At 49.0% G+C, this 13775-nt stretch overlaps 1 protein-coding gene across 1 annotated transcript in view; it reads right to left on the reverse strand.

Annotated features, from left to right (window-relative positions):
* The window catches only part of SAMD10 (sterile alpha motif domain containing 10), a 41690-nt gene extending 28251 nt beyond the window's left edge, over window positions 1-13439 (reverse strand). The window contains exon 1 of the mRNA XM_030533769.1: window positions 12476-13439. Coding sequence (XP_030389629.1) covers window positions 12476-12566 — 91 coding nt within the window. The 5' untranslated portion in view covers window positions 12567-13439. The remainder of the gene's footprint in view (window positions 1-12475) is intronic.
* Between the last annotated feature and the right edge of the window lie 336 nt (window positions 13440-13775).

Here is a 13775-nt window from a genome sequence, read left to right on the forward strand (position 1 = left end):
GATTGAGAATCCACCAGGACCCTCTGTATATTGCTCCCATGGTTAATTACTCTCACCATTAAAAATGTATGCCTCATTTCCAGTCTGAATTTGTCTAGCTTAAACTTCCAGGCATTGGATTGTGTTAGACCTTTTGCTGTTAGATTAAAGAGCCCATTATTAGCTAGCAGCTGGTCCTGCTGTTACCCTGAGGCTGTTGAAGATAGACAGTTCCACTGCAGGACCCCTCCAGTTTAGGTCATGTACTGTGTAATGACATTCACATACGTACCCACAATATGTGTGTTATTTACATATATAAAATTGGGAGTGTAAGGAGAAGCTGGCTTCAGCTTTCACCACAGCAGGACTAGTATCCCTTCTCATACTCATAGAATATCAGGGTTGAAAGGAACCTCAGGAGGTCATCTAGTCCAACCCCCTGCTCAAAGCAGGACCTATCCCCAGACAGATTTTTACCCCAGTTCCCTAAATGGCCCCCTCAAGGATTGAACTGACAACCCTGGGTTTAGCACCACTGAGCTATCCCTCCCCCCTATAATACTTGCATCTAGTGTGGCATGTAGTACAGAAGGGGTACGCAGGTGAGCAGGGGTCCTGCTATGTTAAAGAACCCCTTTAGGGGTCCTGGCCTGAAGCTGAAAGACAGGGACCTGTTTCCAAAGGTCATTATCCTTCATCCATCCCCATGGTATCTGAGGCTCGCACAGGAGCTCAGGTTGCTGTATTCAAACCTGGTCTGAGATGAGCCAACAGTGTCAGAGAGCAGGCAGCAGATGGGAGAAAGGCAAAAAATGAAAGCGCTCTGAATAAAGGCAGTGTACGGAGTGCCCCGATGGGTTTATGCTCCAGTGGAGACAGGCAGCCGTTGTATTATCCCAGAGCTCAGAGGCAGTTCTTTAGAAACCTTCTACTCCCTTCTCCCAACCAGCCTTCGGGTTTCAACTCTCTGGTTACTCAACAGCACTTAGTTCTGCAGCCCAGGAGCAGAAGTCAAGGGGCCGCTCAGCAGGGGCTGGAGCCCATTCTTTCTAGAGCATGAGGGCTCCAGGTACAAGCAGATCAGCAAGCCCTAGAAGGGACCAGCAGCTGAGCCAGCCCTGGCTTGTCCTTTCAGGACCCCACTGCACCAGGTCACACTGGTGGCAATGGAAAAGATTTCCTGTCTTTGCACAGTCAAGTACCGAGGCCAAGCCCAGTGGGGCCCTGATCCATGACTCTCATACTCTACAGTAAATGCAGTAATAAATCCGCACAGATGAGCCACAAAACCGAAAGCATTAACCGATTTCCTCCTACAATGACCCTAAAGGAACGAATTCAAAAATCAGCCAGACCTTTGTCTCCTTCTGTACTGGCTATAACTCTCTTTGCTTAGGCTGCCCCTGGGCCCACTTCTCCAGAGCCAGTGTTTGCAAAGACGCCTCTGCCCACCTCCATAGAAACACAAAGAGGCATGACCCCGTCCCTTCCTGTCTCAGACACATCTCCCTGCTGGTTCAAGTCACCAGAGCTCCACTGACTTCAATGGAGCACCAGCCTTTTACACCAACAGATAACTGGGCCCTTGCACAGCAGGTTCGCCAGACCCAGCCTTCCCGGGTTGCACCGTGACGGCGCCGTATTTCGGAGCCGTGGGAGAGGGGTGGTAGTCCTGGCTGCAGCCTCAGAAGATGATGAACGAATGAGAGCGAGCCAGCAATGGGGGAGTCCCTTCTGCCCTAAGACCTCTGCCATACCTGACTGACTCCTGCTGATTGGTGCTTCAGCCCTCCTGCCAATATGCAGCACTCACTATCCTCTGCTTGTTCTGCAAGCTGGGCAGCGACCCAGCCAATCAGCAATGCAGAGAGGAGGATTAAGACCCTGGCATTCTCTATACACAGCACTCTCCTGCTGACAGCACAGCCAAAGCTCCCCCCATGTCATTGTCCTTAGATAATCCCCCCTTCTGTCCCCCACCCCCAGCCCCTCGCTAAGCTCCTTCATTTACATGGCCAGGGAGTGACACAGAAGCACAGAATGTAAACTATTCTGAAAAGGGCTTAACCTGCTACCACTAGACCTAAATATCTGCCTGTCGCCCCTTCTAATCCTGTGTCAAGTGGAGATTTTAACGGGCTTGAATACACTGAGGTGAAAGAGTTCTCCAAGAGGGGAAGGAGCCTTGCTCGGTGCATCTACTCAGCAGCTACTCAGTGGAGGCAAAGCTGGCAGTGGAAACCCAAATGGACAAATAAAATTGAGGGTAAGGTCCTGTGGAAATTCTGTATGTCACAGTTCAGTGGTCACCAGCTGCCCGCGCTGTTTGGAAAGCGGAACTCATTTGAGAATTAGCAAAGCGACGCTAGCCGCAGGGCTAAACTACAGGAGATCCAAGTTCTGCTCGCTGAATGCGCCTGGGTAAGTCACTTATCATCTCCGTGCCTCCGTTTCCCTATGTTACACTCTTCATTTTCATAGACTCATAGACTCTAGGACTGGAAGGGACCTCGAGAGGTCATTGAGTCCAGTCCCCTGCCCTCATAGCAGGACCAAATATTGCCTAGACCATCCCTAATAGACATTTATCTAACCTACTCTTAAATATCTCCAGAGATGGAGATTCCACAACTTCCCTAGGCAATCTATTCCAGTGTTTAACTACCCTGACAGTTAGAATTTTTTTCCTAATGTCCAACCTAAATCTCCCTTGCTGCAGGTTAAGCCCATTGCTTCTTGTTCTGTCATTGGAGGCTAAGGTGAACAAGTTTTCTCCCTCCTCCTGATGACACCCTTTTAGATACCTGAAAACTGCTATCATGTCCCCTCTCAGTCTTCTCTTTTCCAAACTAAACAAACCCAATTCCTTCAGCCTTCCTTCATAGGTCATGTTCTCAAGACCTTTAATCATTCTTGTTGCTCTTCTCTGGACCCTCTCCAATTTCTCCACATCTTTCTTGAAATGCGGTGCCCAGAACTGGACACAATACTCCAGCTGAGGCCTGACCAGCGCAGAGTAAAGTGGAAGAATGACTTCTCGTGTCTTGTTTACAACACACCTGTTAATGCATCCCAGAATCACGTTTGCTTTTTTTGCAACAGTATCACACTGTTGACTCATATTAAGCTTGTGGTCTACTATGACCCCTAGATCTCTTTCTGCCATACTCCTTCCTAGACAGTCTCCTCCCATTCTGTATGGGTGAAACTGATTGTTCCTTCCTAAGTGGAGCACTTTGTATTTATCTTTATTGAACTTCATCCTGTTTACCTCAGACCATTTCTCCAATTTGTCCAGATCATTTTGAATTTTGACCCTGTCCTCCAAAGCAGATGCAATCCCTCCCAGTTTGGTATCGTCCGCAAACTTAATAAGCGTACTTTCTATGCCAACATCTAAATTGTTGATGAAGATATTGAACAGAACTGGTCCCAAAACAGACTCCTGCGGAACCCCACTTGTTATACCTTTCCAGCAGGATTGGGAGCCATTAACAACTACTCTCTGAGTACGGTTATCCAGCCAGTTATGCACCCACCTTATAGTAGCCCCATCTAAATTGTACTTTCCTAGTTTATCTATAAGAATATCATGCGAGACCGTATCAAATGCCTTACTAAAGTCTAGGTATATCACATCCACTGCTTCTCCCTTATCCACAAGGCTCGTTATCCTATCAAAGAACGCTATCAGATTAGTTTGACACGATTTGTTCTTTACAAATCCATGCTGGCTATTCCCTATCACCTTACCACCTTCCAAGTGTTTGCAGATGATTTCTTTAATTACCTGCTCCATTATCTTCCCTGGCACAGAAGTTAAACTAACTGGTCTGTAGTTTCCTGGGTTGTTTTTATTTCCCTTTTTATAGATGGGCACTATATTTGCCCCCTTCCAGTCTTCTGGAATATCCCCCGTCTCCCCTGATTTCCCAAAGATAATAGCTAGAGGCTCAGATACCTCTTCTATTAAATCCTTGAGTATTCTAGGATGCATTTCATCAGGCCCTGGTGACTTGCAGGCATCTAACTTTTCTAAGTGATTTTTTACTTGCTCTTTTTTTATTTTATCTTCTAAACCTACCCTCTTCCCGTAAGCATTCACTATACTAGACATTCCTTCAGACTTCTCAGTGAAGACCGAAACAAAGAAGTCATTAAGCATCTCTGCCATTTCCAAGTCTCCCGCTACTGTTTCCCCCTCCTCATTGAGCAGTGGGCCTACCCTGTCCTTGGTCTTCCTCTTGCTTCTAATGTATTGATAAAAAGTCTTCTTATTTCCCTTAATTCCCATAGCTAGTCTGAGCTCATTTTGTGCCTTTGCCTTTCTAATCTTGCCTCTGCATTCCTGTGTTATTTGCCTATATTCATCCTTTGTAATCTGACCTAGTTTCCATTTTTTATATGACGCCTTTTTATTTTGTAGGTCACGCAAGATCTCTTGGTTAAGCCAAGGTGGTCTTTTGCCACATTTTCTATCTTTCCTAACCATCGGAATAGCTTGCTTTTGGGCCCTTAGTAGTGTCCCTTTGAAAAACTGCCAACTCTCCTCAGTTGTTTTTCCCCTCAGTCTTGATTCCCATGGGACCTTACTTATCAGCTCTCTGAGCTTACCAAAATCTGCCTTCCTGAAATCCATTGTCTCTATTCTGCTGTACTCCCTTCTACCCTTCCTTAGAATTGCACACTCTATGATTTCATGATCACTTTCACCCAAGCTTCCTTCTACTTTCAAATTCTCAACTAGTTCCTCCCTATTTGTTAAAATCAAGTCTAGAACAGCTTCCCCCCTAGTAGCTTTTTCAACTTTCTGAAATAAAAAGTTGTCTGCAATGCAGTCCAGGAACTTATTGGAGAGTCTGTGCCCTGCGGTGTTATTTTCCCAACATATATCTGGATAGTTGAAGTCCCCCATCACCACCAAATCTTGGGCTTTGGATGATTTTGTTAGTTGTTTGAAAAAAGCCTCATCTACCTCTTCCACCTGATTAGGTGGCCTGTAGTAGACTCCCAGCATGACATCACCCGTGTTTTTTACTCCTTTTAGCCTAACCCAGAGACTCTCAACACTTCCGTCTCCTATGTCCATCTCCACCTCAGTCCAAGTGTATACATTTTTAATATATAAGGCAACACCTCCTCCCTTTTTCCCCTGTCTATCCTTCCTAAGCAAACTATACCCATCCACACCAACATTCCAGTCGTGTGTATTATCCCACCAAGTTTCAGTAATGCCGACAATGTCATAGTTGTATTTATTTATTAGCACTTCCAGTTCTTCCTGCTTATTACCCATACTTCTTGCATTTGTATATAGGCATCTAAGATACTGGTTTGATCTTGCCTCCCAGGTTTGCCCTGATCCTCCTTTCTCACTGCCATTATAGCCCGTGCTCCCTCCTGTTTCACTCCTCTGGGATGTTGTGCATAGAGCTGAATCAGTAACGCTGGGCTGGAACAGTTTTCCATTAGAAAAAACACAGTTCCCCCATCGAAGGGCTTTCCTAAAATCATGTGGATTTCACCAAAATTTAATTCAGAGGAAAAACAAAAGGGGAGGAGGTGAGTTTAATTATTTCAATTTTTCCTTTCCAAATGCCACTTTGTTTCCAGTTTTTAAAGAGATCTGCACATAAACAGCTCTTTTGGCAATTTTGCTTCCATGGAGAATTTCAACATGTGTAGGGTTTGTTCCAAATCAGAATGAAATCGAATTCTGAAATCGCAAAATCCTCCTGGAGACGGAATCTCTGTCCTCCGCCCATCTCTCATGGTGCGGCCTCACTGGTTCAGGCCACCGCGTGCTGGCACCATGGAGCCCGGGGTGGGCGGGGAGAAAGGGGGCTGGAACAATTTGTATAGTGGGGGTGCTTGGAGCCATTGAACCAAACTGTAAATTCTGTATATGATGGAAACCACTTCAAGCCAAGGGGTGCGGCAGAACCCCTAGTTCCAACACCTGTGGTGGGGATTGGCATAGAGCTGCACCATTCTGTCCCAGAGGGAGACTTTCTCATTGCAGCACAATGACACCAGGAGCTGAGCTCTGTGGCAGTCACTAAAGTGGAGCAGTCCTTGCACTCAGGGGCATACCTGGAGTGACCAGGTGCGCAAAGAGCAAAGGTGCATTTCCTCCTCCTAGTCTCGAGCAGGGGCTCGTCCAAACTGGGCAGTGAGAGAGGCTGGGATGGAAGGCGCTACAGAAACACAGAGTATTCATTGTCATTTTTACTCACTGCTTGCAAGACTTTGGCTCCTTTACTTAGCAGGCATGTATGAAACGCACAGAGAGAAAAAGGTAGGAGACTTTAATCTTCTCAGCTTTCTGCCTCCCTCTCCTGTATTAATGGAGCTCATCCCATCTCCCCGATGACCTAGCACATCTCTTTATGGTGCATTTCCTATCCCCAAAGCACCGGGTCAAGTCTTGGACCCGTGGGCAGAGCCTGAGGCTGTGTCTACACTCGGAGCACTTTGCTGGGATGGGAACACAGGCATACAGCACCAGCAAAGTGCTCCTAGTGTAGATCCAGCTATACTGGCCAAGCCATGCTTCTACTGGTATTGCTAATTCCATCCGTCTATCCGCAAGTGAAACAAGCTTGGAAGCAGAGCTTTGCCAGTATAACTGTGTCTACAAAAGGGGTTTCTGCTGGTCTGCGGCAGGGGGATGGGTGGGGGCGTCACACCTCTGAGCGACACAGCTATGCCAGCAGAAGTTGGTAGTGTAGACACAGCCTGTCAGGGAGCCTCAGCCTGGGGACTTCAGCTGGGTTCAAAGGGATATAACCTTTCTCCTCCACCAAGCCAGTGCCATGGGACACCCACGTCCCCTGTGCTCCCCCACATCCAGGCCAGTCACCAGATCACTTGCTGTGCCTGTGCTGCTCCCGTTCTCACCCCAAATCCCTCTGCCTGCAGCAGTCAGAGGCCAAGTTCTTCATTCACATATGGCACTGGGGAGAGGGAGGGGGAGTCCTCCTGCCCTGTAAGGGCCTTTTGCAACCTGGCCACATACCCTGCTTTGGGGGCCACCTACATACCCAGGATCCTCCCCCAGCCCCCTCACCCTTGTAAGGCAAGCAAATATTATTAGCTCCACTTCACAGATAAAATGAGGAGTCCAAGGCCATAGACACAGGGAGTTCATGTCAGAGATGGAGTGACAGCTCAGGAGTTCCTGTCTCCTATGCATCTCCACTTACCCACGTGTACTTTACACTTATCTCACCTGGTCTATTCTTCCTATACAATCTCACTTTCCTGCCTTACCCCTCTTAAAATGCCATTTGGCTTCAGCTATGGAAAGTTGATGCTTCTTCCAAGCCTACCTGTTTCCCACCACACTTCCTTTCCTAAAAAAAAATAATACTCATGATCTGTTCCTTCGCCGCAGCTCACCTCGGAGCAGGGGATCTCTCCTCGCTTTATGGGGTTCTTGCCATTTCAAAACATCTCTCCTGGGGTCAGCCAACCAATCATTTGCCTACAATGAAACTCGGCAATAAAAAAAAAACTTGTAAATTATTCTCTTTGATTTATTGTCTTTTTGTTATCATAATAATACTTAGCATTCCTAGAGCAGCTTCCAGCCAAAGATTATAAAACACTTGACTAATATTAATTAAATATTGCAACACCTTTGGGAGCTAAATACAAAGAGGGAAGGTGAAGCAGCAAAATTAAGTAATTTTCCTAGGGTCTCACAGCAGTTCAGGAGCAGAGGTGGGAATAGAACCCAGGATGCCTCCTGACTTCCTGTCCTGTGCTCTGCGGGATAGAGCTCTCTCCCCTTACACAGCTAGAGGTGAACAAATAACTGATTTTTCAATTTGGGGCCAAACCAAAAAAATCTGAAAAAATTCATTTCAGGTTGAACAAAATGTTTTGTTTAACCCAAAGCGAAGTTTTGGTTTCAGATCATTTCTGGGTGTCTCATTCTTTCTTTCTTAATTTAGCGAAGTATTGAAACAAGATGCTGTTTTGAAACAAAAAAGTCAACATGAAACACTTTGAAAAGAAAAATCAAAAGGTTTCATTTCAAAGTGAACTTTCGACAAATAATAATAATAATAAAAAAACCTTCCCATTTTTTCCTGCATAAAACTATTTGTCAAACTTGATCCAAATTCATGAATAGTTTTGGTGACCTAAAAATGCCTTTTTCAGTAAATTAACTATTCTCCAAGAAAAAAAAATTCACCCAGCTCTACACAGGAGTCCTGAATTCAAGTCCTGACCTGGTCTCTCCAGTCTAATCACTAGACAACATCCCCTCCCCCCCAGTCACTTTTAACACTAGCTATGTCTTGATGAAAAATAGATGTTACACAAGTTCAATGCAACAACAGTTACTAGTGGGCAGGGGAGGAGAGGATAATGTATGATTTCTGAATCCTCCACAACAGATCCCACTGTTCAGTCCAGGACCTGAAAACACTGAATGAGATAGACAGTCAGTGGCAATGTCTCAGGGTAGGAAGCGCCTTGTGTTCTGAATCGGATGCAGTTTGATTGCTACCTGCTGCTATCAATTTGCTTGGAACAGACTTGATATGTCAGTTTTGCCAACCCACTTGCAGATGTTACCAACCACCCCTTGAGAGAGAAATTTCAAGCAGCCAAATTCATATCAAAAGCATACAAATTAAGAGCAAGATTCCCATCACCTGGCAAAGAGGAAGGATTGCCCAGTGGTTAGACCACTAGCCTAGGACCTAAGGATATGTCCACAGTGCAATAAAACACCTGCAGCTGGCCCACATCAGCAGACTCAGGCTTGCAGGGCTCAGCTATAAAATTGCATGTAGACATCCAGGCTTGGGCTAGCGCCCGGCCTCTGGAACCCTGCAAAGGGAGTGGTCCCAGAGCCCAGACTTCAGCCTGAGCCTAGATGTCTATACAGCAGTTTTATAGTCCCACAGCTAAAGCCCAGTCAGCTGACACAGGCGTCTTATTCAATGTAGACATATCTGGAAAGTCCCAGGTTCAGTTCCCTGCTCTGCCACAGATTTCCTGTGTGATGTGGGATAAATCATTTAGCCTCAGATCCCCAGATATAAAGTGGCCCTGTCTGTCTGACCTCCCAGGGCTGTTGTGAGGATAAATACTTGAAAGATTAGAGACACTCAGATACTATGGGAATTCAATAGGGGCCTTTTAAGTGCAAAATAAAAATGGCAGATCTCTGTAGGGATCCAGCTCTCCCTATGCAGATCTAGAAAAGTAGAAGTCAGCACACAAGTTAGAGAGGTGAATTTTGCCTCAGGAAAATAAGCTCCATTTAAAATGTGTGAGTGATTTTGCTGTTCATGAAAAGGAAGAGGTAATACCTGGGGAAAGGCAGCTAATTCCTACATGCACTGCAGCCCTGCTAGTCCATATCCAGTGCACCTCAGTCTTGTCCTGCGACACTCCTGCTATTTCAATCTTCCCTTCACCTCCAGATATAACCCCTTTGATGCACCTGTTTCCTCTCTCAGTTGCCAATCCTTATGAACTGTGCCAGACTTCTCGGGGGTTTACAGACTGGGACAAACATCAATAAGGGGCCTAAATATGGGGCCATAAAACTTATTTAAGAGTCTCTTATTTTTTAAATTAAAAAAAAAAGCCCAAAGCAATTAATTCAAACGCATACAAAACACAAAGGCACAGCCTTTGCATCTGCTTTGTGTGCAGTTACTGCGGCTGTGTGCAGTGATACGTGCATGTGCAAGTTACGAGTGCACAAATGTCTCTTTCACACACAATTTTGGGAAATGTGGGCCCCAAAATCTTGAACTTCCTCAGAGAAGAAGGATGGGTCCAGTAGTCAGCGTGCTAGGCAGGCTATGGGAGACTTGGGATCAGTTCCTGCTAGGCCACACCATCCTCTATGACTTTGGGCAAATCACTTAGTCTCTTGGTGCCTCAGTTCCCCATCTGGGGATAATAGCACTTTCATCTCATTGGGTGCTGTGAGGAGTAAAGACTATGATGTGCACAGATGCTATGGAGATGGGGCTCACTTAAGTACCTACAATAGATTATACCCAGTAGCAGAAATGCTAAGCTTCATACAGTGCCTTAGAGAAGTGCGCTTTATGACAAACAAAAACCGTTTGTCATTTTGCTGCATTTCCAACTTCCCCAGGGTAAAGAGACATTTAGCACCTAATGGTGCAAGAAACTAGCCTGCAATCCAGAAGATGGATTTGTGGTTCAGATTAACTAGAGGCGCATTGCATTTCCTTCATTGCTTGCAGCAGGAAAAGAAAAAAACAAATTAAGGTTCTTCTGGGGCTTCTTAGGACTGGTGAATAAATCACATCGTTCACTCATGGAATGGGTCACCAGAGGTCCTGCCTGGACTTTGACCATGTGAACCACAAAATAAATTGGCCTTCGTGTTATTTTACTTTTCCCCTTCAGCTGATCTTAGAATGCTGTAAAGGATGGAGAGTTCCACTCGAGCCTCTGGGAGAGATTCCTGGGCACTGGGGCCTGAGTGACATGGCTCCGCTGAGAAGAGTGGTTCATAGCACATCGGATCATTGACCCGCCAAATTATGACATGGCCTTCCCCCAGCCCAAGCTTCAGTGCAACATATGGCTCATATCCTACCCTCCGTTGTATCCAGAGATTCCCATTGGCTTCAGGGAAATTACATGCTTTTAAAGGGGCGGCTTGACACCAATGAACCAATGCATTTCTATTGTCAATGACATTACACTATGGCCACATTTGGGTGTATCAGGACCTTGGATTATGCTAATCCCAATATTCCAAACTGTTTTCCTCTAAAGCTCCCTCATTGAATAGTTACATTGTCAATATTATTTTGTTATGTTAAAATTAATTTACATTGAGAGATCAGGTCAATGCCTTTTCCTGCTATTTCATTTGAGGGGGAAGAAAGAAGAGAGCAAAAAAACCAAACTGCGCCTGTTTCCTGCACTGAATTCCCAGCTTTGGTTTGAAAATTAAAGCTAGGAGCCAGGTGAAGTGCAAGGAGTGACAGGGACAAAAGGGAATGGCCTGTTCCTGTAAGTGACCCGAGCGCAATCCAGCCGAAAGTTAGTGCTAAAATAGAACCGCTTGATTTAGCTGCAAATTTCAGAAGATTTCCCACCAGGCCAGAACTAGAAGGCACCCAGCGAGGCTGAGGGCATACCAAGCGGAGATAAGCACTACCAGGATGTGCTGGTTTTGAGTGACAATATATCTGTGTATGTCTGGGACAGATACTATTTCAAAGGCCCTGACAATTAGATAGGAACATTGGTGTTTCATTCCACCCAGAACAAAGCTACAGAAAATCTAGTCACCGAGGGTCACATGCGGCTAGGTGCTCAGGACCATGGGAGTTGCTAGTGCTCAGTACGTGTCAGGATTTAACCCGGAGGTCTTGTTCCTTCCTTGCCTGAAGTCAATGATTAGGCTGCTACATTAGGGAGGGCTGATCTAGACTCTGGATCAAAGTCGTTTGAAAGAACAGCCTTTGTCCTCTGGGTTTGCATGGAGTCCTAAATAATACCTGGCACTTACAGGGACCTTTCATCTGGGGATTTCAAAGCACTTTACAAACATTCCTCTAGCTTCACAACACCCTGGGAGGGAGGGAAGTATCATCACAGAGGGGTGAATTGTCTTAAGGATGCCCAGCCAGCCAGGGGGAGTAGCAGAGATGGAGACAGAAAGTGGAAGATGCCCTGGACAAGCCTGACTCGAACAGCCAGACGTGCCCAGACAAAGGAGAGCAGATGTTAGCTAAAGCTGCCACATTCCCCTCGAGGCTGTTCACGGGAGGCAAACTTTTAGCACCGGGGCATAGAGCGGCTCCTGGAAACTGCCCCGCCGGGATGTGAGAGCGGAGCCGGGGGGCATCCACAGCCCACAGTGCATAGAAACCGGCCCCTGGGGCTCTCTTCTGCGAGCCCTTCCAGCCCACTGCACCGAGGCGAGACAATTGCTTCGCTCCTTGGCCTTCTACCCCCAGGTGACTGAAGTCTCCTCCCGGTTCGTATCGCTCTAGCGAACATGAGCTTCTCCATCTGACCCGCCTCGCCCCGAGGGGTCCAGCCCCAAACAAAGCGGGCCCGGCACCCTACGCCAAGCCGCAGCCCCTCCCTGGCACTCACGTCCCTGCTCAGCACACAGGCCAGACGCCCACCTGCCTCCACCTCCCGCCCCGTCTCATCCTGCCTCCCCAGGGCGCCTTGCAGACCCAGGAGCGCCTGGAAGGGGCTCAGGACACCCCGCCCCCCAGCTCGCTCCGCTGGGGCTCTGCAGCACAGGGATCGCTGCCTGCAAGTTCTGGCGGCTGAGATAAAGGAGTGGGGGGGACCCCAGGCTGAAAGCTCGAGAACCTCCCTCCACCTGGTACCTCCCACGGAGAGGGAGAGCCAGAGCCAGAGCCAGCCCGGGGTCTGCCCCCTCGCCCCTAGCAAGCGGCGCGTGTGGCTTGGGAAGTGAGCAAGAGCATCCCCAGCGCCCCCCCTCGCCCTTTACCTTCCATCTCTTTCGGGTCGCCGCAGTTCATTTTCAGAGCCCCATCTCGGCCTCTCGGGGGGCTGAGCTTGGCTCGGAGGTCGGCGAACATCAGGCGCCCGGCTCCTCGCGGGAGAAGGAGAACCGTGCTGGGGGAAGAGGAGGACCTAGCCCGGCTCCTCCGGCTCGGCTGCCCCGGGTCCACCACGGCCGCCTCCCTCGGGGCGTGTGTGCATCCAGCCAGGCGCTCGCTTCTCCCCTGCTCGCCCCTGCCCCCGGGGGATCCCACTTCGGGGGCTATGAATCCGCCTGCCCAGCCACGGTCGCTACCCGGCTGCCTGGCCTGTGTGTCCCCGGGCTGAGAGCCCCCCGACGCGGCTGGCTGGAGGGAGGATGCACAGGCGCCCGCATGCCAGCAAGGTCACCAGGACGATGTCCCAGCCGCCCCCGGCCCCGTCTGCTTGGCCGATCCGGCTCGGGGAGCAGGCTGGCGGCGGGAGCCAGTCAGTCTCCAGGCAGCCGCCCTCCCTCTGAGCTTGCCGGTCCGTCAACAGCTGGTTGCAGGGTCCGCGGGCTCCGGTCCGGAGAGGTCAGGGTCTCCCTCCCGCTGGAGCCGGGGTCCGCCCAGCCCCCCGGGGTGCGGTGCAGGGGTCTGGCGGATCTCCTCTGCGGCTGTGCGCTCCCTTCCCTCGCTCGCCCTGCAGGGCGCTGGGGGGTTTCACGCCGCCACATGTGCCGCCGCCGCCGCGGCTGGTTTCATCCTGGCTCTGCGCCTGATGCAGGCGGACAAGGGAAAGCGGCTCCGTTTGCAGCCGATTAGCGCCCTCCCGTGCGCCGCCTTCTCCGACCGACCGCCTCCGGGCACCAGCGGCAACACCGAGCCCCTGGTATCCTCCCCGGGAGCAGGGAAGAGACACACCCGCTTTCCCTCCGCACACGATTTCACCAGGGCTGGACGGGACCTTGGCGGCAGCGGCGTGCGAGGGGCTGGTCTGCCAGGCATTAGGGAAGCCCAGTCAGTTACCCGTCAAGGAGCGCTTGGCAAGGGGGGCGTGCCCAAAGGACTGCGAGAGAGGCAGGCAGGGAGATACAAACAAGATATTTCTACCCCATCAAGCATGGGGCGGGGGGTGTGAAAACCAATCACCCTGCTGCGCTGCATGGCATAACATAGCCTAGCCGGGCAAAACACTGGCTCTTACTCCTCAGAGGTGCTGGAAACTAACCCCCCTTCCCGTTCTCTGCACGGCGCAAAGCCTCTTATCTCCCTCGAGAGCCAAGAAGACGTACAGGATGTAGATACCTGGAAGTTTGCGCAGCT

This window comes from Gopherus evgoodei, chromosome 14, assembly GCF_007399415.2.
Source record: "Gopherus evgoodei ecotype Sinaloan lineage chromosome 14, rGopEvg1_v1.p, whole genome shotgun sequence".
Taxonomy (NCBI): domain Eukaryota; kingdom Metazoa; phylum Chordata; order Testudines; family Testudinidae; genus Gopherus; species Gopherus evgoodei.